General features: G+C 46.0%; 1 protein-coding gene across 1 annotated transcript in view; it reads right to left on the bottom strand.

Annotated features, from left to right (window-relative positions):
* vps13b (vacuolar protein sorting 13 homolog B) overlaps window positions 1-25,760 on the bottom strand; it is a gene marked incomplete at its 5' end in the record, with an annotated part of 310,239 nt that overhangs the window by 85,947 nt on the left and 198,532 nt on the right. Inside the window, 3 exons of the mRNA XM_079226893.1 lie at window positions 14,168-14,311; window positions 16,944-17,070; window positions 21,680-21,883. Of these exons, the coding sequence (XP_079083019.1) occupies window positions 14,168-14,311; window positions 16,944-17,070; window positions 21,680-21,883 (475 nt within the window). The remainder of the gene's footprint in view (window positions 1-14,167; window positions 14,312-16,943; window positions 17,071-21,679; window positions 21,884-25,760) is intronic.

Raw genomic sequence — 25,760 nt, 5'->3', positions numbered from 1 at the left:
CTTTAACCGCCACTACTAAGAGAGTGCCCCTAAGCAAATTCTTGGTCTATATTTAGATATGCTTACAAGTGGAATAACGGATAATGGGGAACACAACTGGAGGGGGCGTAGAGGAAAAGACACAATGAGAATACAGCATACCACGGCACACAGTCGATCCTGTACTCTGAATCAATCGCAAACATGCCGCGTCAACACACATGAAGTCGGTTGCTTTCCCAGCGTTTGATCTCAGCTGCTCTTTTAAAAACTGGATCACTTCATGAAGCTCTTTGGAAAGAGAGAGCAGGTACACACAGAAAACATGAAACAACGGCTCAGCAGTCTATATGCTTTAACCTTTTGCCAATTTATTCATTGACAGGGGGCAATAAATTCAGAATACAAACATGCACTGTAGCTGCGGGGCCCGGTCCCAGCTGAAATCCCCCTCTTCCAACCATTACTTTATATTATTATATAATGGCTGCACTGAAGCACTGTTTCCAGATCCCCACGCAATCTCCCTCAAAACGTTGTGATCATGCGATTACACACACACACACACACACACACAATCCAATCATGAGGTCATCCCCTCAAGAGTCTCGAGGCAGAACATTCTGGGGAAAATGGAAGATAATCCCCAACGTGTGAAAGCGTGAGTCTCCCAAGTGCTGATCAGAAGGGAGCTGACCTAACCCCATATTTCTGTCACATCGTGCAAATGCCACCCGTTTACGGAGTTGGCCGTCTGGTCAAAACATGACAACATCCCTTTTTACATGCCAAATACCACATACGTACACGGCTGATCCTTTCCAGATGAATGAAAAGTGGGTTGTAATTCGGGGTTCAGAGATCAGGGAACATGAACATGTGGATGTGTTAAGACAGTATACAAGTCCATGGCAGTTGACGGGGTATAATATAATAAATAAAGTCAAGGTAACAAAGGGGACCATTATTCCAAAGAGGGTCCATTTAATAGCCACAAACTGAAGTCTGGGTTATGAAATAAAAGCTTCATAAAAAGCACCTAGATAGGGAGCAAAAGAAAAAGCACAGAAAAAGAAAGAAACACATATTCACTACATTTTTAGGATATCTTAAAAGACATATGAATGAACTGCATGAAAGAAGTACAACATGCCACTAAAAGCACATGACAGGATGATGACAACAGCGCATGCATACCGGATGGTGAAAAGTCTGCTGGTGACGTAATCAAAGCGCTGCCGAGTGGAAAGGTTGGTGGACTGACATCACTAGGAAGTGACAACGGTGCTAATTGTGGCCGAAGGTGAAGCCAGAACTTTAGTGCCGAGTGAAACGTTTAGAGAACCCTATGAGGGCCAGAAACACATTACAGGCACATTTTTTAACTATATCATGTTTTCTCCCCACCCAAAGAAGTTACTTCACATGTATTGTGTTTCCATTTCTGGTTTTCCAATCATGGCAGTACATAGGCCTGTTTATTAACTCCAGCAGATATGACAGTTGCTGTTGGGAGAAATCAAGTCTCAATCAGCAGCATGTCTGGCCCTCAATGGAACCAGTGGCCGGGTTCAGTAGTCATAGTAGTCAAGTAAGGTCAGCCGCTTTCCATTCATTTCACGTTGCATCAGGGTTTATGTTCTCTTGTAGCTCTACAGTAGAATTCCCCAAAACGTGGAAGTCACATTACTAAATCTCCCCGACAGGACCATTCAGTACTAGGAGGCAGGAGGCCTGCATGGAAATGAACTTCTGTATCTTGACTACATCAGAGTTTACAGGTTGGGCCCCTGCTGTGCTCACCGCTATTGTTTACTGGGGCTATAAAGCCGAAAAGCAGGCCTCAGAGCTTTTGTGCTGATGGAGGAAAAGCTCAAGGCGGCAATACCTCATCTTAAACCAAAATAATAACAATAATACTTAACCATATGCCATAAAGGCCGCAATTCATTCTCTCATTTTCTTGAGGGAACCAGAGAGGGGAAGACATATATAACATGAAGTCACCACTCTTTGTGCGCCGTAACAGCGGCCACAAAGCGGGGAAAAAAAAGGGCATCAAAGGCGGTCATTTAATACATTCAACTTTGTTCCAATAACAAAGACAACCTGCTATGCACTTCAACTGAACCACAACAAAGAGGCAGCGGAAGGTCGCGACCTCGAGGCTCGCAAATGGATGCAGAGTGCTTTCGGAGGGACTGTCAACTGTATTTTAAACACAGTGGGGCTGTTCTTTAACAAGCTCCCTCCACCCGGTAATGCTGGTGGGTGGGTTTGCTCCTCCAGGGTTTAACAGTGCAAGAGACAACATCCTTTTTGCTTCTCTCCGTAGTCCCTCAACCTGGGCTTTGGACAGAATTAGAGAATATTTTGCTTACTTTGCCAGACACTCTCTTCTTCCCTTGATGCCTCGTGACATACAGTGCATCCGTGTGACAGCAGCAATAATTCCTGCATGTTAACATTCCTAAAGCTCTGGGTCAGCTGGAAGCCTTTTCCATCCGGAAAGGCCTTCTGGAGGAGAAGGGAGGAACGGCGAGGACTCAGTATGACTTTGCTGGTCTACACAGAGGAACGCCTAACTGTAAGAAACAAACTAAACAAAGGAAAGATGAACAGACAAGGAAACGTGAATACAGAGATGTTTCCAGCTGCTTTTATGATTTGGAAAAGCCTCTGCTCAAAAACAAAAGATTCAAACTGATAAAAAAGGCTGGAGAATGAAAAGATGAAAATTGTGAAAAGGGTGCGTTAATGCGGTCCATCTGGTGGGACTGCAGCGCGCCGCTCAACAAAAACCTGGCTCCGGCAGATGTGGAGACCAAAAGCCTCTGTTTTAGAATTGATTGAACTACAAAAACCCATTCTGCACATGACGTTTGTTTGCTTACAAACAAGGCGCCCTGTCGTTGCTTAGTAGAGCGGAGCCGGATCCAGAGCTCTGACACTGCACAGGCCGCAGCGCTGCGCTCAACGCGTCGAGTTCCAGACCGAGGCCTTCCCAGCGCTCGCCAAACCCACCATACCACTCGTAAGCTTTGGCAATGGAGAATGATTTAAAAAGGTCTGACGGGAGACGTATTGCTTCAGTCACCCTCGACAGATCCACCGATCTAAACAAGAAGGCCCTGATTGGGATCTGCCTATCGAATCCACTGCTCGGGTTAGGGGTGACTGTGAGGACACGATGGAACTGCCCCGTATCGCTACAATAACACTGGCTGTTTGTATAAGCACGATGTTCTTTATTAGTCAGCATCAAACAATGCCAGAAGACCAATTCTAGATTAACACCACGAGTGTGTCAGTGAAAACAAACAAGGGGGGAAAGTGGCTCCACCGGCATGATGTAAGTGTTCAGAAATGATACACAGCCTCTCCGCTCATCCCACATAATCTCTTGGCTGGAACCGGATGCTGCCGCGCAGACTTTATCGCCAAATGCGTCCATCACTGACGATAAACAAGATTTATCGGTCATATGGTAAACAAAACGGGGACAGCGCAGACGCAGAAATTCTATGATAGAGTTATTACGGGGGCTAAAGCTCAACGGAGAGATTCTTGGCAGGAAGAACGCGGCTGATGAATGGATGAATGGCCCTTTTACATGGAATACAAACACATCTAGATTAGAACTCCTTGTTTTACATCCCCGGACAACTGCAGCCAGACTGCTAACATTTTATTTGGTGGCTGATTAAAGTGCGATGAAGGCCAGATGTGGGGAAAGGTAGGATTAAGAGACACGCTGCAACAAGAGTGAAAGTGAGGCACCCTGGGGTCCGTCTTAATTGCTGTGAGCCTGGCCTCTAAAGCAGCAGCAGTCATCAGACTTTCTTTGCTTTCCATGGGAATGGAGGAGAGAACAACTGGCTCTCATTAGCTGTCACTGTCCCTATTTGGTTTTGAGATTGGTACGGGGTAATTGTCTAATCTAATATCCAGGCTCCGGTTTTTACACATGCCAGGAGTCCCTGAGTGAGGTGGGCTCGATGGTGACGCTGGCGTCTGGAAGTTGTGGGGTGTGAAGTGTCTGACTGTGAGCTACTGGGAGAAATGCTGCGGGAAAGTCTTGTTTGACAATGTGTAAGCTCTGGAGCGTCTTTTGTATTCGCTATTTGACTTTGGATGCAACCGAGCAGCAGAAACACCCAAAAGAAAGCTCTGGACAAAACCAGTGCAGCCGTCCCATCTCTTGTACCCAGATTTTTTAATTGCTTTCCTCAGGAAGGCTCTTTAGACCACTGCGAAATGTAATCCCAAACCCATTAGGGCTATGTACATGAAGCAATATCATCAAATATATTGCCATTCTGTAAGCAATATATCGATTTTTTTCTTTCTAATTTTAGGAATTAAAGTATAGTATAAAGAAAACATTAGCATTATGCATAAAATCAAAGGAAAAACAGCAGCTATCTAGCGGTATGGGGTTTAAACAGGACACAAAATGAACCACTGTCTGCTACAACTATTACAAAACACAGTGTAGTTGATAAACCCGGCCTCGACCAATCCAGTATGGAAATCCAGTATGAATTTATAATCCACAGGTTTAATTTGGGTGTTCCTACCAGCTGTGCTTCCTGACGCAATCCCTCATTCCTGTATGGGCTTCGGTGGCAGGAGGAAACCGGAGCACCCAGGAGGAAACCAGAGCACCCAGGGAAAAACCAGAGCACCCAGGAGAAAACCAGAGCACCCAGGAGAAAACCAGAGCACCCAGGGGAAAACCAGAGCATCCAGGGGAAAACCAGAGCATCCAGGGGAAAACCAGAGCACCCAGGAGAAAACCAGAGCACCCAGGAGGAAACCAGAGCACCCAGGAGAAAACCAGAGCACCCAGGAGAAAACCAGAGCATCCAGGGGAAAACCTCACGAACACAGGGAGAACATGTACGGCCCAGATTGAGCAACATTACAAGAGTTGGTTGTAAGAGCGCTGATCCAATGCAAACCTTTCACTGTTTACATGCCGTGGGTAAAGTGCGGCAGCGGAGCCATCATCAGGTTTCAGGATGGCCCTGGAGATCACTCAACCGAGATTTTTCAACTTAACGTCATTAGCTTTGGCATTATGTTGTCAACAAACAAACAACAAAAGAGACTTCAGACTACATTGTCTTCAGCGCGCGGCTCGGTGGTTCGAGCAGAGCAGACGTCTGAGGGACTTAAAAAAAGCAGCGGAGATGCCTTTCATTAGGCCGTAAAGTGTTCTTCTGGAGCGCCTGCCTCTGGTAACGAGGAAACAACGTAGACCCGAGGTGAGGCGAGGCCGTTTGGGAGCAGGACAGGGCGAGAGGTGAGACTCAGGAGGTCTGCTGGGGCTGCGTACACACACACACACACAGTTGAGAGAGGACACACTAGCAAGCACACACCAGCCTGTGCGCGTATTCAGAATTGAGCACAAAAACACACATATAAGGTTGCATGCGAATTCAAAGAGCAGCGTGAAGACAGGAACGGTCCTGGACTCGCCGTCTATTTACAGAGCTGAAATTAGAAGAGGAGGATTGAAGTAATCTTCCTTTAATTTCTCTCTGGATGTGCTCCCAGGGCTAAGGGAGACAAAGCCTCTGATGTGCTGTACGTTAGGTTCTCAGAGGAGAATGACGCAATACCCCCCCTCATTGTCCCCTCATCTGGGCTGGCGGGGAGGGCCTCGATAAGAAGGGGGGAGGACAAGGCTGGAGGACAGAGAGGACAAGGCTGGAGGACTCATCGGTGCAAAAATAAAGCAGATTCCAGGATGCATTGACTGCATTGGACAAAGGGGTCAAGAGGACACTGCAGAAGGAGGAGCAATCCCAGGTGTGTCAGACCTGATCACGAGGCCCCACTGCTGGGGTTCAGCAGCACAGCTCAACCTGGAGGGAACACCTGCAATACATTACAGTGAAAAACTAAGTCATCACCACACACGTGAGCTCTGCTGGCAAAATACCGCATCTCAAATGAACACATTATCAAGGACGGATTTGAGCTGGCGGAGCGTTCCAAGTGTTGGAATCAGTGAGGTGCATGTGATGACTCATCGTTCTCATCTGAACCACGGGAGCAGCTCCAAGACAGACAAACGGAAACAGGTGAGGTACGGAATCCAGTCTGAGCGATGTTTTACAATCGGGTCACCTGTCGGTGCACATCTATCATTGGCTGGATTTCACTCATTGACAAAAGACAGTCAGAGGCAGCACTAGAAATATACAGAGAAGAACGCTTCTTTAAATACGTACTGAAGAAACAGACATTATTTGGCTTCAAAGAATCTCTGAAACGAAAATACTGTGTGTATTAATTAACTAGATGGTAAATGGTTAGTGGACTGTGTTTGTATTTCTCTTTTCTAGTCTACCAACCACTCAAAGCACATCAACACTACTTGTCATCATTCACACACTGATGGCAGGGGCTAAGGTGCCACCTGCAACCAAGGAAAATCTTCCAAAAACCTGGAGCGATGTGTGAACTTTCAGGGTAAATCTTTAGTATGAGAGGAAGGAGGAACCAGGAGGAACTCAGGGGTACTCCAGTCTAGATACTGTACATTTGTATTAGTCAAACACAAACATTTACATACATGTATGTACGCACACGCAAACCCACTGACATGCTGGAGCACACACACGCAGGTTTTTACTATCCAAGCCACAGAGAGAGAACCCAATACTCTCCATCACCTGTTATTCTAGGTGGAATCTTGCTTATACAGGTGTAGAGAAGAAAAAACAGTTTCCTCTTTTCACCTCTCAGACAAAAAAAAACTCTTTTTCACAGGACAAAGTCTACATGGTGTGTGTTCATATGTGTCTGCTCTCATTGGCCTGGTGTGCCCTGCTTTTACTGGTCCCCTGGGTGTGTGACCCGGTTTCCCCTGCAGGCAGTGAGAGACTCCTGACTCCTCCTCACCTGAGTCGAAACCCGATCCCAGGGTTCACGGCGGGGGCCCCGCTGCCTCTCCTCAAAGGCGCCGTTTGTTTCTCCCTCTGCCCGAACAGAATTCCATCCCCCGTGATTTTTATCTGGAGTTTTCACGCCAATTTCGCCAAAACCGATTGAGGGGAGAGCAAATTCAGCTGCTACTGATCTCAAATAGATTGAGTTTCCAAAGTAAGGGGAGGGGGGCGATTTAAGAATGTGCCACGGCCATGCTCTGAGGAGAGGGTCGGCGTTTGGGGGGTGGACAGCCAAGGTGAGCTGTTATGACTGGCTGTCAATTAGCGGCTGATTCACACAGGAGGGTCAGTGAGACACGAACAAAAAGGAGAGGCAGGAGAGAGAGAGAGAGAGAAAAAGATACGTTTTCATAACAAAAGAAGGGCAGCGAGATGAACACTGGCTATGAAAATATATGTGTTTAAGATAAGCTGAGACAACGACGCTTACTTAACAGATGTAAAGCAGCCAGAATGGAAACGGAGATGGTCGTGCGGGGAACTTTATTTATTATTGCTCTCAGCAGCAACAGGGCGAAGGAAAACAGCACTAAGCAGGATGGGAAGAGGTCAGGGTGAAAGGGATCCGGCCCTCAGAGAGGGTTAATAGCCAGGCGGCCTGGTTAAGAGCCGACCTCTGACGAACGCTCAGCTCCCACATTTACAGACCGATGCTTTGGACGGAGCCAGGAATCCAAACAAACACGGATTCAGACCGGCCTTTTCTCACTGTGTCATGTCTCATCTCCACGGACCTCTCCCGCACTCCTCTGGACCATCCTCTGCGAAGCTGTCTCCACTCTCTCGGCCCAACCTTTTTCCCCGCGCCTTCGGGGAGCATTTATTCACTCGCATCTGATGTCTCCCTGTTTCTGTTGGCCCGGCGGAGCACACACGAGCTCCTCAGACACCTCACTGTCCTGGAAAGATCGGAGGTCGAGATTGGAGAAACTCGGGTTCTCAAAGCTCGACGGCTACGAGACAATATGAAACACTCATCACGGAGAGGAGCGGCCTTGGAAACGGTTTCACCTAAACATACGCAGACGAGGATCCGGGCCCCCGGGTCGCTCTCTGAGCCAAGCTCGTCAACAACACCACGGCCGAGATAAGCCGCCTGTGTGCTCTGACGTTCAGCTCGTCCTCCTACGTGAACCCCAGCGGAGTCTTCACACAACAGGTCACTTCATCTCTTCTCCCACAGAGAAGGACTCTGGAGTGAGGACCGGGGCGCAGGAAGGTCTCCATTGGTTTCCCGGTGATATTCGCCCGCTAGCTAAAGAGCGAGTTCATCGACGTGTGAGGCGTCTGATCTGATCACGACAAAGACAAACTAAATATGAGCAAGCTGTGATTCTTCATCGGCTTCTAAATTGGAAAACTTGAAAATCTACAATAACACTTTAGAATAACTATATTTATAGTGTTTTAATAATTAAATATAATGATTATGTCAATAATAAATAGTATAATTAATATTCAGTAAATAGTTATTTCACTATTGACAAACAATGCAATGATAATTCATGCTTACTAATAATTAGTAATGCTATAATAAAGGTTATTTGCATTCATATCATTTTAAACATATTACATTAAGCATTTATTAATGTTTACCAAATTACTTTTAAACCTTAATAAAGTAATTCTGGTTGCAAAAAGAAGTCTGATTGTATAGAAGTCTGTGAGGAAATCAATAGCTCCAAAGGAAAACTATGATAATCAATAGTTTCAAGTCTTCTTCAATACAGCATGATGTTCATTTAGTACATTATGATCAAACAGACCATAAAGCAGGGGATGCTTTAGGGCGGGGCTACAGGGTGATTGACAGGTCTCTACCAGAGCGTTGTCCGTGTTTGGTCTCACAACTTTAACCCTTTCACAGTGTGTTTTCATGGAAGTTAACGGAGCCCAACTTGAGGCTTCAACTTGTAGTACACAAACCAGAGACTGACATCACGATGACTACGTCCACTTCTTACATCCATGCTCATGACTTAGTTTACAATGTTGTAATGATGGTTATTATAAAGTGTTACAAAATCTATGAAACAATCAATATTTATAAATATCTGGGTATTCTGATTGATGACTCCCTCACTTTTCAGCCACATGTACAGTACCTGGTGAAAAAGTTGAGGTTAAAACTGGATTTTTATTTTCTAAATAAGCTGTGCTTTTCCAATAATGTAAAAAAGCGATTATTTGCTGCTACTGTTTTTACCTGTGTTGGACTATGGTGATCTTCTTTATACGCATGCCTCTGCTAACTGTCTTCATAGGGTGGACGCAGCTTACCAGCTTCACTACGGTTCATTACAAACTGTAAGGCTGTGACTCACCACTGTGAGTTATACTCTCGGGTAGGATGGCCTGCTTTGGCCCCGTAGGCTCTCTCATTGGTACACCCTTATTTATAAGGCAATCCTTGGTCTGCTCCCAAACTACCTGTGTGTTTGTATTAACCAGAGAAGTGTCGGACAATACTCTTTGCGATCTCTGGACTTTTTTATACTCACTGTCCCAAATGCCAGAACGGAAATGGGAAAAAGGGCTTTTGGGTTCTCTGCCCCCTCATCATGGAATATGTTGCAGAATTTTTTAAAGCTCAGGGAACTAATATCACTGACTGCCTTTAAATCTCGAATGAAAGAAATAGAGGCAGGTTCCCAAAAATGTAAATGTTTCTTAAATTAACTCTACGTCACTGTCTCTTAGCTTTTAGCTTCTTTTAACTTGTCTTGTTCTGTGTTTTCTGTGTGTTGTTTATGCTGCTGCCTGTCTTGGCCAGGTCTTCCTCGAAAAAGAGATTTTTAATCTCAATGGGACTTCCTGGTTAAATAAAGGTTAGAAAAAAATATAATTTAAGAAAAACTCACTTCCCCTTTCTAATGCATTATACATATACAGCTTACTTGAGAGGGGTTGTGTGATGATGTGCACACTAAAGGACACGCTTCAGTAGAACCCGGCCTCCTCCCCACTAATAACCTGTAACTGCTGTCCAAACCCACGGAGCAACCAAACCAGCTACCGACCAGAGCGCTCGCTCCCGCTGTGGATTCACTGCTCATGGCGGTCGGTCTTGGCCACGCTGTCGACGGTGCTGCATCAGTCCAACTTTGGGGGAGAGAGCATCCCTAGTGCAGTGTAATGGTACACTAATATCATAATCTACACACTGTCACATTCCATCCGTCTCCAGAGGAGGAACCCTCTCCACCGGCAGCCAGATGAAGCTACTAAGCTAGCCAGCTCTGGAAGGACCAACCCGTTTCCAACCAGGAGCTGTGCCAGTCCCACAAGGGGGAAAAAGAGAGGAGACGAAGAGCATGGAAAAGAGAGGAGAACTGATACAAAAATACAAAGGGGGGTAAAGGAAGAGTTGGATGGTTAAGAGACGCCAGGAGATTGAGAAGGAACGACAATATGGGTGGGAGATAAAGATGCGTATCCCCTCAGGATGCCAACTACAGAAGGAGGGAAAAGAAAAAAGGGAGGGAGAGAGGAAGAGTAGAGATAAGACAGGTAATGGGTGACTGAGAGGTCCATGTGTGTTTACTAAAAAACTCTAATTCAGAGTTTCCTGTGAGGCCTGATACCTCAGTCCTGAACGTGGGTGCTGCCTTAGTGTGTGTTTATGTGTGTGTGCACTGGCATCAGTGTGTGTGTGTGTGTGTGTGTGTGTGTGCACATGAGTGTTGGATTGGAGGAAGTCTAAAGCCCCGTTTCCCATGCGTGTAATCATCCCAGGATGAGGTGGAGGATGAAGCCGAGCGGGACTTCCCCTGCACCAGAGGGTATTTTCCTCTCACACTGTGGTACGAGCACATGGCTGACCCAGGCTGCCTCTGCTCGTGTGTGTGTGTGTGTGTGTTTGTGTGTGAGAGAGAGAGAGAGCGAGTGAGACAGGGACGAACAAATATGGGATGAGGGAAGCAATTAAAAAAAAAAAGGATCTCTCTTCTGGCTTTGAACCAATTTGGTGGGACATCACTAAAATACTCTGCAGCTTGTCATTGTGGCGGCCGTGAGAGGCCGCTCTCTACAATCAGCTCAAAGGAACGGTGGCATCGAGGCGGGTGAAGCGAAGGAACAAGTGGCGGTCGGCGGGACGATGAAGATCTGCAAACGTCTCCGCACGAAGTCCCTGACTCCGCAGTCATGAAGCAGTACCACAGCGCTGGCTCCCAAAATAAGAGGCTGCAGGCGGTCTCCATGGCGACAATGTGGGGACCATGTGTGTGCATGCGTGTGCGAGGGTGTGCACGTTGACGGGGCCCGAGGACAGAGCGACGAGATAACTCTTCTGCTTATGGACCCCTGACTGGACCTCCTGCTGCTGAAAGCTGCCTGGTCTCAGCCCGCCGTCGCTTTATCATCATTAACATCCGGCAAAAAAACACAGAGATGAGGTCAAATGGCAACGGACTGTGGCTAATACCATAATAATGTGATAAACATCCAAATAATGCAACTGGCTTACAGAGCAACAAATCTGCTTCCAAATCATGATGCATTTAAAACTGTTGCCGAAGAGCTACAACGACACCGGATGCACCGCTGAGGAGAATAACAATGTTGGACAGCGTCTTTATGCATGACACACACACTCACTCACACACACACACACACACACACGCTCGCCTCATCACTGCCAGGGAACCCAAAAAGCCCCTGCAAAACAAATTCATTAACCCGGACAATAAAACACAGCTGTGAGGGGCGATGGGAACTGTTTGAAATCAGCGCCCGGGATCGAACAAGCGTGTTCTCAAAATGTCTAAGAGGGAGAAGGGGAGGGAAAAAAAGAAGGAAGAAAAAGGATTTGGAAATAAGTGTGTGAGCGATGTTTAATTAAACTCTTGCCGGGGACAGCGCTGACTGCTTTATTGAGGCACGACGACAACAACAACAACCCCCCACCTCCCCTTGAATCCTTTGAACAGGTTGTATAAAGGTAGTACTAACAAAACTGTCAAATACTATAAATATCATGACGGAAGTTAGGCTTGGAAAATAAAAAACACAGAATCCAGACTGTGATATTGTGCAAACTGGCAATGGAAATACATCTGAACTTTATGATTATTGTTTGTAAGCTGTTAGCAGGGGGTGGGACAGGCGGCGGTTAGATTTCTAGCCACATGAAAAGGCCTTCACCTGTTCCAAACCCGTACTCAAACAATGTCAGCACTGCTGATAGAGCTGGATGGTGGGTGTGTGGTGTGGAGTGGGGGTGGAGGCTGGTGAGCAGCAGCAGGGAGGCGTCTCCGTGCTGCCGCTGCTCGTGCCACTAGAGGGCTCTGCAGCTTGCAGAATGAGCTGTGACTCCAAGACACATCTTCAAGTCACACACTGACCTCCCCTCTCCGGGGCCAAGCAGCCGGACGGAGGCGGCCGCCAACACGGCTGACGACACCGAGACGGACGGAGGTACAAGTACCGTTACAGACAGTGTCCAAAAGGAGCCGAAGCCAGAGCACATGTCTTCATGTGAAGACGCACTCGCACTGACCTCAGTGTTAATGATACTGTTACGCTCCGTAATGGCACTACTATAAAACCCCGACGAGTAAGGAACATGGGATAATGCACCTGAAATGAATACGGCGTAATAAAAGTAAAAAAAAAAAAGAAAAGAAGTGAGAGTTCCCAACAACTGTGACCAAAAAGTGAATATTAAATGAAAGCAGAGAGGAATTTTCCCAAGCATATATACTTCATTTCTCGATAGTGGATGGATGATCATTATATTACATCACTCTGGACCTATGGGTCGTTTCAATTCCACTTAATCCATCCGAAGTCAGCAATAACACAGCAGTAGATGTGATTTTTCGGAAATAAAAAGTTGACTTCTTGTCTGGATGAACTGGGAAACACGGCTGAAAGACACGATGCTCAGCAGCTACTGCCGCGGTGCCGTTGAGCAACACCCTAATCCCCGGCTCCTCCGGCTGGACAAAAGCATCGGAAATGAAAAATCAGAGTGAATGAGTGGAACTGGAAAAGATGCTCAGTTTACACCGCCTTGAGAAATAAAGGTAGGAACTTAAACCTTCCTTTACGGAGGAGAGCTCAATGTCGTTTTTTGTGTTTCTTTTCTAAATCGCTGCCAATGGACCTCCCTGAATAGCTGCTCACTGAACTTTCTCATCCTGCCTTGAACCTGCATGAACCCTCTGCAGCCGTGAGCTGCCCCTCAACAGAATCGAGCCATGAATCATTACGAGTCAGGGGTGAGGGCTCCGAGATCACCCAAACCAGAACCAGATGCACTGCAGGCTGCTCCTTCTGACGGACTGTAACTACGTCTATGAACACGTGAAGCATCATCACCTTAGTAACAGATCTGACACGCAGATGGACTTGATGTTAGGGAAATATATCACAGTGGGATGATTTTCCCGGATATTGCAACAGGATGATTTGTACATCGTTATTCTCATCTTCATTAAAAGAAACGTATGAAAGTGATTAGGGTGGGGATCTGTGGGACATCTCTGCATCTATCATTACTTTAAAAGATGGATTTTGACACACATTTGTCCGTTCAGTTATTGTGCCTCCCGTGATCTGAATATTGAATATAAGTGAAGCTCTATTTGTGGAATGACCTGCAGGAAGCTGACACGTCTTTTTTTACTCTTTCAGACTTGCCTTTTATTTATTTTGCTGTTGCTTTACTATTTTTTAATTTTGATAAATGGTTTGCTTATAGACTTTCTTGTAATTGCACGTAGAGCACTTTCTAACTTGAAAACCCTTTTATAAATGAAGGTATTATACTTAGTCTTAGTCCCTGCAGGAGGGTCCGTGGTGAGGCGGAGGCCGTCCCGGGTTCTGAGTCATCTGACGCACACTTCCTCCCGTAATGAACCCAAAGAGGACACGTCACTGGCTTCGTTTCATGTCATCCCCCCTCTCCCCTGTCCCTCCTCCTCACCACAGCTGGTAAATATTGTTATATTGTGTTCCATTAGAAAGCCTTATTAAGCGGTCAGACGGCGCCTGGGAGCTCCCCGTCCTGTAAACAACAGAGAGGACCCTGAAGGCGGCAGCTGAGCACGGCGCCGTAAACCACGGTCACATTAGAGAACCGGCCTCGCTCTGAGTGAGTAAATATTTAAATGTGCCGCTTTTCTTCTTTTTAGCCAGACCGTCGTAGACGCATGCCGTGATGTGTACGTGGATGTGAGTCAAACTGCGGCGCTGCTTACAGGATAGAGGATACGCACCTCGGAGCTGCGCTCAGGAGCGTCCATCCCCACCATGTTTTCTCTGAGGAGCTGCTGCAGCAGCTGCACCTGGGCCACGCTGAGGTAGAAGTCCAGACTGCTGGTCACGTTCACCTCCAGAGAGTGGCCACACACCACCACCTCCTCCACGTGGAAAGGGAGAGAGAGAAAAGACATTCAATAACACATGAGGATTGTTTATGACCTTTGTCTTTTTTTCTCCATTCCATCTCCCCTCTATCTTGTTCCCGGCTTCCTCTCTCGCCCCCAGGCCCACAGCCTGGAGGCTAACTCTAACAGGATATCACTCAGTAACACTCTGGGTTCACACACACACACACACACACACACACACACGGGGGCAACTACTGTGTAAACATAATCTATTCAGACCCACCGTTTAAAAAACATAGAAGGACTGTTACTGTATTTGATTCAATATTCTCTTTGTTGTTGTGGTTGCTACTACGATCTTAACCAAGTCAAAAAGTATAATTAGAATATGAAGAATAATTCAGACACAAAGTGTATTATTTAAACTCACGTTATGGTTCCAACAGCATCCATTTGTATGGAACCACAACGGTTCTCGCGTTAAACTATTTGGGGAACAGTTTTCTACTTTGGCCCTCTGCCGTCTCCTCCGTGGTGACTGAAGATATTTAAACTGGATTAGTTCCTCTGATATTCCAACAGAGCAACACTTCACGTCGCCTGTTCTTTCCAGCTCGTCCTGCTGCTTTATTGTGGAACACTTGACACTGGAACAGGAAGCTGCATTTTAATGCGAAGCATCCAGTTTATTGAACCTATAACCGCTTCTCGTTGTCTCTTTCTGTAGTCCGGCTGAACCTTTCCACATGGCTTGTTCTGCATGTACTCAACTAAATAACATCTATGAGTAAAGAAGATGTTCTACAGGGGAAACAGATGAAAGACAATTTAAAAAATATAGAACGCTCCTCTTCAACAACTGACTGGAAAGAATCTGGCTTTTGTGTCGATGCCAAACTTTTGAATGGTGATTTATTTATATATATATATATCACGGCTGTATATGTATATATATCACCATTCAAAAATTGAAGAGGACCACTCTATATTTTTGTAATTGTCTTTCATCTGTTTCCCCTGTAGAACATCATCTTTACTCATAGATGTTATTTAGTTGAGTCACATTACGTGTATAATCCTACAAATATTCATTACTACTAGTAGATGTAGCAGTTATTCTGATACACGGTCATATTATCGTAAGGTCACAATAATAGTGAAATGAAAATGTATAATGTAGATTTATAACTTGTCGTGAGGATTATAATGAATGCATTAATACGTCAATAAAAAACTGCTGTTACATTTGTGTGTACATCTATCAAAAGCAGTTAGCTGAACATGAATTTCATGATACAAGCGGTTAATAAAAGTCCTGTTTGTGTTGTTACTGGCTCCGAGTCTCCATATCTCAGGGAGTTACACACATCACATTGTGTGTGTGTGTGTGTGTGTGTGTGTGTGTGTGCGCCAGTGCAAACTATGGATTAGCTGTTACGCATTGTCAGGGGGCGCGTTAGCGTGGACGGACGAGGCATCAAAGAGGCAGGAAGTCTCAGGGAGCCGAGCCAGAGAACATCAGCTGTATAAGCAGAGCGGGTCTGAACTGTGTGGGTCAGAAGCCTCCATTACTCGGCGGACCGGGCGGACGGATTCCTAATGAGGAACCTACTGTATGTTGCAGAGGCAGAGCGTAAATACTTCTGACGTCTCACATAATCAATGTCTATTTTCATATGGACAGCGGACCGTGAGAGTAATGGTTACAATCACGGCTGTAACAGGTCGCGGTCAAAGTGCATTCAAGGTCAAGTGGAAGTGTTGAGCAAGCCTCGACAAAGGAGATGAAGAAACACGAGCAACCTGCGACTCTCTTAAAGGGGAGACACCACCTTCTTCTAATGCACTGCTACATTCAGAGATTGTGCAAGCAACACGTCTTCTTTCAGACTAGTGGACGAAAAACATAGACGTATACTCAATTCACCAAAAGTTACCATTAGATAGAGACTAACTTTTATATTTAAACAGAACATTTCAGAAAAAATGTTGTTTCAATGTCAGGAATGAACTGGGAAAGTTTCATGAGGGTATCTAGTAGTTCCTTTCACCTGGAGTGGCTTTTACGATACACATCTTTACATGTTCATAAATCTCCTCTTCACTTTCATTCCTCTTTTCCTTACTGAGGGCTTTGTTCACATATCGTCCCCAGCCTGATTTACACAACATTTTACTCCTTAAAATACGGTGGAAATAGATTTTTGTGATAAAAAGAGATTTACAAAATTCCCTCTGTAAAAACCTTTGACTCTAATATGTCAACAAAATGAAACAAACAATGTGAACCTGGCTTCATCCCATGTTCATATTTCTGATCTGGAAATGTATGTAAATTAGCATATATTTAATAATGTAATTCATCTTTTGCATTTATAAATATAACTTGTAATACAAAAAAATATGTAAGTAATTAACTGGGGAAGCTTCTAATAGTTAAAATGTCATGTCTTTGAATTTCTGACCCACAAATATCCAAACTATCCCTTTAAGCAAATCCCCACATTAACTATCAGATATTAAACTTACATTTGGATCCCGTCATTCTCTCATTATTACTGTTTGAATACAGAACAGATAAGTCCACTCCTGCAGAGCACGTGGACCCTATAAAGAGAACCGTAACCCTGGATCAAGAAGGCGATGCTGGGCGGACACTGACCTCGGCCGGTCCACAGTCGGGGGACAGATTCTTGCTGAAGATGATGGCCGGGGCAGCGGTGACCCGGACAGAGAAGTCAGTGAGGATGGGCGTCAGGATGGCCCGCCGCTCCTGGTGCCTCCGGATACTGAACGGAGACACAGAGGGGATCAAACTGTGAGCAGACGCCTCTCCGGACAGGTTCCATAACTTCTATGTTTGCTCTTAATACCTGGCATGAATCTGGACATTTGGAGATCGGCATTTACAAAGTGTTGATTTCTATATTCGAGGTAAAAGGGAGGAGTCCTGGTGCTGAAGTGATTCCGACAGCAACCATAAGGCACCACTTATTCACGCGCATTCCCACCAAACTTGATTCACGAATAACTTGTTATGGTTACCAGTTGTAAAATGTTTGTAACACTGTTCCCATCTGCCTAGGACACGACCAGTCAACACAACACAGTGGAGACCGCAACATGTTCAAAACCTTTTTGTTTTGCCCTCGGCTGACAGGCAGACTCCCATTTCAAACTCTTTCTTAAATCCAAACCAGTAGAATGAAAAGCTGAACTTCATTTTCCTCTCGCAGGCCATTCCCATAAGCGAGCTTTAAAAACATAACATTTCTGCTCTAACACATTTGAGCCGGGCGCTTGAATACTGCATGCTACAGAGACGGAGTGATACGTTATTTGACAAGCCTCAATTGGGAACACCCCCTAATTGTATACACAAGATCACATGGAGGCCTTCTCACATCAACTCTCTCCGTTTCCACTAATGTTCATTCCCACAATCAAGTCATATTTGTGGGAACATTTGTTAGCAGTAAAACAAATATACAAGCGGGCTTTACAAAGTGGTGTTAATTGCCACATCTGCTGCTATTAAAACAATCAAGTGGTACGGCTTCCAATATTTATAGTTGGCCAGGATTATAAAAGGCCCTGTTTCTAGGTGGCCTAAAGTACAGTACTTAGCCAGCGCCAATATCATATTCACTTCTGCTACACAAATGTGCATTACCAGTGCCCTTAAGGGATTATTTCCTGACACATTTCTCTGCACGGAGAGTTGGAGGGAGGCTCTAATTCGGAGGTGAAATGACCTGTGGGGCCAATAGCTGTTGGCTAATCTCCCCGCAGACAGGGATTGAAACAATGAGTGTCTCGTTGCAGGGGACAGGTGCTATCATTCACCAGCGGGGCCAAGAGGCACGGGGCTCGGTTTACCAGCAGTACACGGGACCGTGGAACACAAAGGACGGAAAGAATGACTGTTTTCATACGGAGCTGCACAGTGTGAACAGTAAGTGGAGACATCCGTGGCACGGGCAAAGAGAGGGAAGCTTACATGGGGGCGATGGAGAGAGTTCACAGCTCCGGGACCCGGGTCTTTCCTCAGCCGCGAGGAGGACAGATCCTGTCAGTGGATCCACGTCGCTGGAATTTCCTCAAAAAAATATATAACCTCAGGAAGCCCAACTGAGTTCACCGCAGATCTTCAACTACTGGAATTGAACCCCAAAAAACTGCCACAATTCCAGAGCTGGAGAGAGGGGGTATCGATGTAGGGAACGAGGGAAAGGTGTGAACTTTGGAAGTGGTGCGTGTCAAAACTTGTTACAAGCGAGGTGGTGTGTTTCTGCGGGTGATTGCAGCGGACAAGTAAAGCTGTGAACTTGACTCCCCTTTCCTCGCCGTGTTGGAACATTCTCAATCACACGTTCAGTCATGACTCGCGGTGCTGCTGGTGGTGGCTGAGGCCGGAGGTTTTCCGACAAAACCTCCGGCGCTGCTCCCGCCACGGCGAGGAGAGGCAGGAACGAGGAGGCAACCGCAGCCACCTCGGGTGATTTGTTTGGAAGCTAAAAGTGAGAGCGAGGGGGAGGTTCAACAACCCTCGACGACAACGGCAACCCTGACCCCTGTTATTAGAACACAAAAGTGACCTTCGCTACGTTGTCGATCCTTTGAGTAGGAAAGGAACCGTTAGGCTCCATGTTAGGTCATCCTGTAATCACGTTCTGAATAGAAATCCAGACCCGCAGCTGTAGTCTAAAGAAAGTTGAGTCTACTCAAAAGGCATTTGGCATCTTCTGGAGCCCAAAGTCTCACCTCATTGCCCTGTCAGACAATCTTGGCCTTGGCACTGGGCCTGTGTAACCCTGTTTTCAGCAAATTGAGAGCAGAGAAGAAAAGATTGCGAGTGGATTGACGAGAGCAGTAGCCTCTTGCTCATATGAGCTCTTTAGACTCAGTAATAAGAGGGTGAGCGGCTAACATAGAGGTCCAAGTCCGCTACTTCAAAGGGATGTTTTACAACAGACCCTGGAGAAGCTAGCGGAGGACCAGGACAAAGGAGGATTATGGGATAGATGGCCAATACTACTGAGGACACAGGGGAGAGAGGGTGGTCTGGTGGTTGAAAAACACTTCCCACAGGTCCACTCCATTGTCTTGTTGAAATGTTTAAAAAACTAAAGCTCTACTTGAGTCACTCTGTGTTTAGTTTCATCTAAATGACTGAAAATAAACAATCAGATTTATGACTTTCTATCTCTGAACCAACCAAGAAAAAGGAAGGAAGACAGCATGGGTCATTTCAAATATAAAAATCAACACTTTGCATTTAAGTGAACACACGCCAAAACACATTAACTAAAGTAACTTCAAATGCATTATTGCTTCAACATCCTTTTGTATACTGATGTTTAAAGCTTATTCTAAAATGTTCTAAAGTCTAAAATGATGAACTACATTGCTGTCTCTACTGTGTTTATGACTTAAGAAGCGGTGACAAACGGATCTTGCCAGGATAATCGTTCTTAGTTCCAGAAATATTTCTTAATCGGTGAAACAGGTTAAAAAAGATTTCGGGCAGAGGACTGTTCCAAGCTGTAATACTATTTTCAGCCACTAGAAGCACCGGTACCCCCTGTCCTAAAGAGTACAAGCATTCACATTTTCTTACAGGTGAGTTTTAATTCACATAACTTGTTAACGCACAATTGATATACCTTGTTTTGAGGGTGCATGGACACATATTTCCTGGTGAAAAAAAATCACCTGTTTTCACAGAAGAAAGCAGAAGAATATTCCTTTTTCCCACAAAAAGGAAAGTATACCAAGATTATCCCGGCAAAACATTTTGTCACCTGTTCATAAAATCATAAACAAAGTCGAGAAAACAATTCAGATCATTTGCAATTTCTCACTTAACTCTCAGGTCTTCCGTACCTTTGCCCAACTCTGCCTACAACGTTTTTTTTTGTTAGAGTTAGAGTTTTTGGGCAGTTTTGCATTAATTAGATAGTGAAGGTGAGGGAGCTGACAGATGATTATGAGAGAGCTGGGTGACGTCCAACAAGTTGGTTGTAACAGTCAAAGATCTAAGAGCTGAGGGCTCAGCAGCAGCGTCACCAGCAGCAGTCATATCAACACAACACACAGTAAGAAGAAGATATAGATATATATCAGCGTGTGTATGCATGTGCATTAGCGAGCACGCTCGAGTGTGTCTTTGTGTGAAAGGCCAGCATCCTCCATGCTCCGATGACCCGAGGGCCCTCCGTCTCAATCAGGCCCGTGTTGATTCTGCACTGCATTCTTCCACGAGGCTTATTTTTAGTTGACAGGGAACAAATCTGCAGTCGTTGCCTGTGATCTTGTGATTTCTGGGCCTGTTCCCTCTCAAAACACGAGTGGAGAAGAAAAAAAAAAGGATGTGGGGCCAAACAGACTGTTACACTTGTGCTTGTTTTAGCTCCCGTGTCTATAAAAAAAACGGGGTTTGTAATTATGACTGTGCATGGAGCGGTTCCATGATAGGGCGCTAACTCAATAACTACACGATGCTCCCACATCAAGACTGATGAGATACGTTTTGGGATCTCGCACGCACCCACACACACACACACACACACACACACAGCACCTGACTAAGGGAGTAACAATTTAACCTTGCAGCGACTACGCATGCTGTGGCCACTGAAGCGGCTCGTCTACATGAAGAGTCTCAGTGGGCTTCTCCTTCTGGTCACCTGACGGATGTTATTTCAGTAATCACACACACGTTAGTCCTGGTAGAGAAATGTGTCTCTGTGTGGATTGTCACATGTTTGTGCCGAGTGGTGAGCAGGTTACAGGTGGCTGTGTAGCGTCAACGACTCTCTCAGATCTTTAACTACAGAAGCCATGAGAGGCCGGGAACAGAACACTATTCTAGTGCTCTGTTTTCTGAGTCTGATGTAAAACTACCACGACCCCATGTTTAAAAGCATCCTTGTTTTTCCGAACGGCGCAGCTTAGAATACATTTACAGCCAGAAGGAAGATATGGCAGTTATGCTGCATAACTTGCTCACACACAATATATGTGTCTTGTGTTTAGAGGGCACTAAATTACATGTAATGTAATGTTTCTGCATTCAGAGCATGGGGGAGTGGTGCTCCTCAGAGTGAGTGAATGAAACACTTGTTTTAAAATTAAGGAATTCACCTGTTCTAAAGTCATAACCAGAGGCCTTAAAACTATTCAGCAGAATTAATTCAGGCTTTTGTAGACAACAGAGTTCAACTCATTGTAGTTTGAACTACTCTACAGTGGATGCACCAAGACTTTGTTTCAAAACTCGCCGAAAATGATTTACTACGTTGAAGAACAACTATATATTGGTGTCTTCTTGAAGTAATTAATCACACATCTTCCCTTTGGGCTTCACATGCTAACACTGACGTGTCTCCTCCTGACCTGCTGGCCATGTTCCACTCCAGGGCCGGGTTCTGCGAGCTCCTCTCGCTCTCCGCGGACACCCCTCCTTTGGCTCCCTCCTTCTCGGGCTTGAGCTGCTCCCACTGAGCCGTCCCGATGTTGATGCACTGGAGGTCGACCTGATACTGCCGGTCCTCCACCTCTGAACCCGGGTCTCGCAGGATGCCGAGGTGCAGCGCGCGTCTAGAGGGGGAGAGAGGGAAAACACGTATGCGGTTGAGTCACTTCACAAATGACGTCGTGATGCCGGTGCTCCAACAGGAAGCCCAGGCTGGGCTACGACTTGGACAACATGGTGGGTAACAAGCAGGTGTCTAGGTCCACCCCGCATAATGTATAAAACATGAATAGCTTTTATTTATCGTTGTGGGGGTCACAGAGGGTCAGCCTGCACTTTCTTATAGTCAATTACAAAGAAGTACATGACTCCAGGAGTAGAGCAGGTAGTGTGTTATACTGAACCAGTGAAGAGCTTCTGGCAGCAGGCCCAACCCACTACGGACTTCTGCCTTCCCAGTGGTTTAGTAGCACACGTTTTTTTACTGGATGATTTACGACTATATCAAAGCCTGTGCTACAGCCAGGCCGTCGGATAAATAACCTCGCAGGGCTCAGGTGAAATCATTTGCCTTTTTATAGAAGTTGAGATTAATGCCAGCTTATCGTTGGCAGTAAACATTGCTGAGACCCTGGCTGGACGGCACAGTAGTCTGGAGACTCTTACCGCCTCCCTCTTTCTATTTTTGGGCTCCAGAAACCCTCGTAGAGTATACACAAACTGCGATACGGTGGGAGAGATGCAGAGATATTGTCAGGAGTGGGCAGCGCCAAGAAAAAGTGATGTCATCTATTTTTGCCTTTTCGAGAGACAAGATCCCGGCGAAATTTCACGAGGCAGGAGGAATAATCAGAATTCGACATCTGCACATGACATCAGAGCTCTCGCTTCGTTATGATATGTTTATTTGTGCTGGTGAATTCAAATGAGAGCTTAAATGGTATAAATAAGGGCTCAAAATGGCTACAGATGTAGTGGCAGCATGAGTGGTTTTATTTGTTTCGGCAACGTCAATGGCAATCTTCATACAGCGCCCCCCCCCCCCTTAGCCACGCTGGAGAGGCCTCTAGCAGAGCGTGATGTTATGACAATGCGCACCAAGTACAAAAACAATTGCGATGGGAGATCAGAGGTGTATAACTAGATTTAGCTGGATTTGTTGACATACAAACAAGTGAAACAGATCCTTAATCAACATTTGGAGCCACATTTATCAACAGAGCGTAATACAAATCAAACAGAGAGCGCTGTAAGATTTGGGTGGGATGTGTCAGTCTAGATTCATTAGGGCTTTTGTAACAGTACCTCCATCACCCTCTCCAACCCCCGAACGGGATTTTTCACATTAAACAAAGCACAGTTACCTCATGTGCTTTCCAAATTATCTCTTAACTTGGGCTTATTTAGGAGACTCTCTTACTCATAATCAACATTACATGGGAGTCGGCGGGCCAAGTCTCCTGCGTTGCCGAGCCGCGGGGTCATCTCCGATGACATAAATAAATATGATAAACATTTGTCTTGGTCATGCAGCCAGTGGAAACCGGCGTGATTTAATATCAAAAGACATATTTCAGCCAATCGCAGGAAACGAGAGAGCTTCATTTCTGACAAATGAGGAGGGGAGGAATTTTGGAAGTTCCCCTTGGGGTGCAATAATAATTGAAGCCAGATTTTCTTGTTGTATATGTGGGGGGAAAACACTGGCTGGTTTTGACATATTTGATTGGTCATGTGAAGACCACACGGCTCGGCCCGGGAGGAACCGGAGAACGCCTTGGGAAAGCGCGGGCGATCTGCGCGCTGACCGCCACGTATGAGGAGCGGCTGCAAACACGGCAGCAGCGAGGCAGGTGGAACGCCCGTCCGCCGGCTCCACCGCGCCATCATCAGACATCTGCCTGCCTCTGCGAACATGTGGGAAGCCTGGAGCAAAAATGAACATAACAAGTCATAAATGACATGCTTTTTTGCAGATGAGGAAAAGCGAGGAGGGGAGGGGAGAAGGGCGAGCAAAAGAGAGACATTTTTCTCAAACACAAAGTACTTAGCTTCGCCCTTGTTCCCGAGCCAAACGTATTTTAATTGCAGGAAAAGACCACAGAAACATTATTTTTTACGACAAAATTCTGCTATTTATAAAAAAGCGGATCAAAAGCTCTGCAGTAAGAACGCTCCGTTTCATGGCGTCCATGGCTATTCTTTTTTTTAAAACATCTCTCCCTCTTCTGACACAATTTAAACCCAATTTGAGTCCGAAAAAAGCCACTGGGCCGATTTCGCATCAGAGCTGAAATATGAGGGCTCCCGTCCAACATTATATCATGGCTCAGAGTCAAAACCTCCATCCAACTCCAGCCGGCAGTGGGAAGCGGCAGCCGGAGGAGCGGAGGCCTCTACAACCGAGACAGAAATAATGATCTTCCAAATTCCTTTGAACGGAAGATATGCGGGCAAATTTTACAAATGGACAATTAATTACAAGTTATGTTCCTGTGTTTAGCATTCTTTGGGTCTGTGCATGTGCCGGGCGGAGCATCCATCACGATTTGTGTTATTAAATGGACGTGTGGGAGGACCGAGTGCTTAACATGGAGCAGATCTGGGAACGTGTGCTGAAGTGGTAATAGGACTCGAGGAGGAACCTACTGGGCACATGCAGTTAATGCACACAGCCATTAGCTTCTCGCACGCACACACACACACAGGTGAAACCAGTGGGGGATTTACTTTGCTGTGAAACAGCAGCCAGGCTTGCACGATAGGAGGGACTGAATTGCAAAACAAATAAAGTGGAATGCGTTTAAAAGAGTGGTATTGAACAGAGCCGGTGGGTAAATAAGTGAGAGGGCTTGTTGAAAAGGACTGGAAGTGGAATGTTGGGGAGAGCCTGATTACCGTGCTAAGGGTTTTGAAAGCTAACCGTGGTTCAAGGTTGTAAAACAAACCGCGGTGGGATCTGGTCGGGGCTCCGGCGGTAGGAGTGTGGGAGCGGTGGGCTGTGAGAGAGGAGGGGTATCATGGCCCCTTGGCTCTACATGGCCTCCCACCTTCCTCTCTCAAGCTCCATCCACACCCCCTCCCCCTCCCGGCCAATAGGGGCAGGAAGCAGCAGGGTAATACCAAGCGCCGCCGGCTTCTGGATCTCGTCACTCCAAAAAACCCGCAACCTGAACCCACAACCCCTCGGACCTGTTTTTCACTCCATTTCCCCCAACAATCACATGCAATACATGTCTGCTTACACGTTCGACAGAGGCAGGAGTCTATGTAAATGGAGTGTGTGTGAGTGTGTGTGTGTGTGTGTGTGCAAGTGCCTGGAAGTGTGTGTTTAAGAGAGCCGGGGGCCCTCGGCTTCTGCTCTCCTGCTGGAACAGACACACCGAGGAGAAGTTTCATTCAGATCTCAGGCTTCATTCGAGTCCAGCTTAATTATGTCCGTGCGCACACATGTGCTAGTGTTCTTTGTTTTGAGCAGACCTCAACTACTGTATATTTGAACTGAAAGAGCACGTCGACGTCAAACACTCTGGGTGCATACTTTGCTGTGTCAGTTCACTTTGCAGTGGAGGGGAGGAGTTTTAGTGTAGCCTCACCCATTAAATAAATTGTAAAGAATAAAGTGTTCAATTGAGGTTTTGATATTCGTCCTCCAGGGCTCCAAAACGTTATTAGCCAAACACTGAGAGCACCCCGTGGTGCTTTTGATGTGGAGAGGCCGAAGCTGCACAGTGGCTTCCCGATCCGCCCGCTATGACTCCCAGTGGCTTTAAGCAGAGTCCCACTGGGCCTGTGTGTGTGTGTGTGTGTGTGTGTGTGTGTGTGTTGAGGGGGAATTCGTAAGCATTATGAATCATGAAACTTGCAATTACTTAGTGAGTTAAGCACCTCTTGCCGACGGTGGTCCGCTCTGAATTGCCAGAAATCCGGCAACTTCTGAACTGTGGATTTATGACCTCAGTCAAGTCCAATTGCTGTTAATCTGCATCTGCCAATTATAGT

This window comes from Taurulus bubalis, assembly GCF_910589615.1.
Source record: "Taurulus bubalis genome assembly, chromosome: 12".
Classification (NCBI taxonomy): Eukaryota; Metazoa; Chordata; class Actinopteri; order Perciformes; family Cottidae; genus Taurulus; species Taurulus bubalis.
Note: the sequence above shows the minus strand (reverse complement) of the source record. Positions and strands in the feature narration are given on the sequence as shown.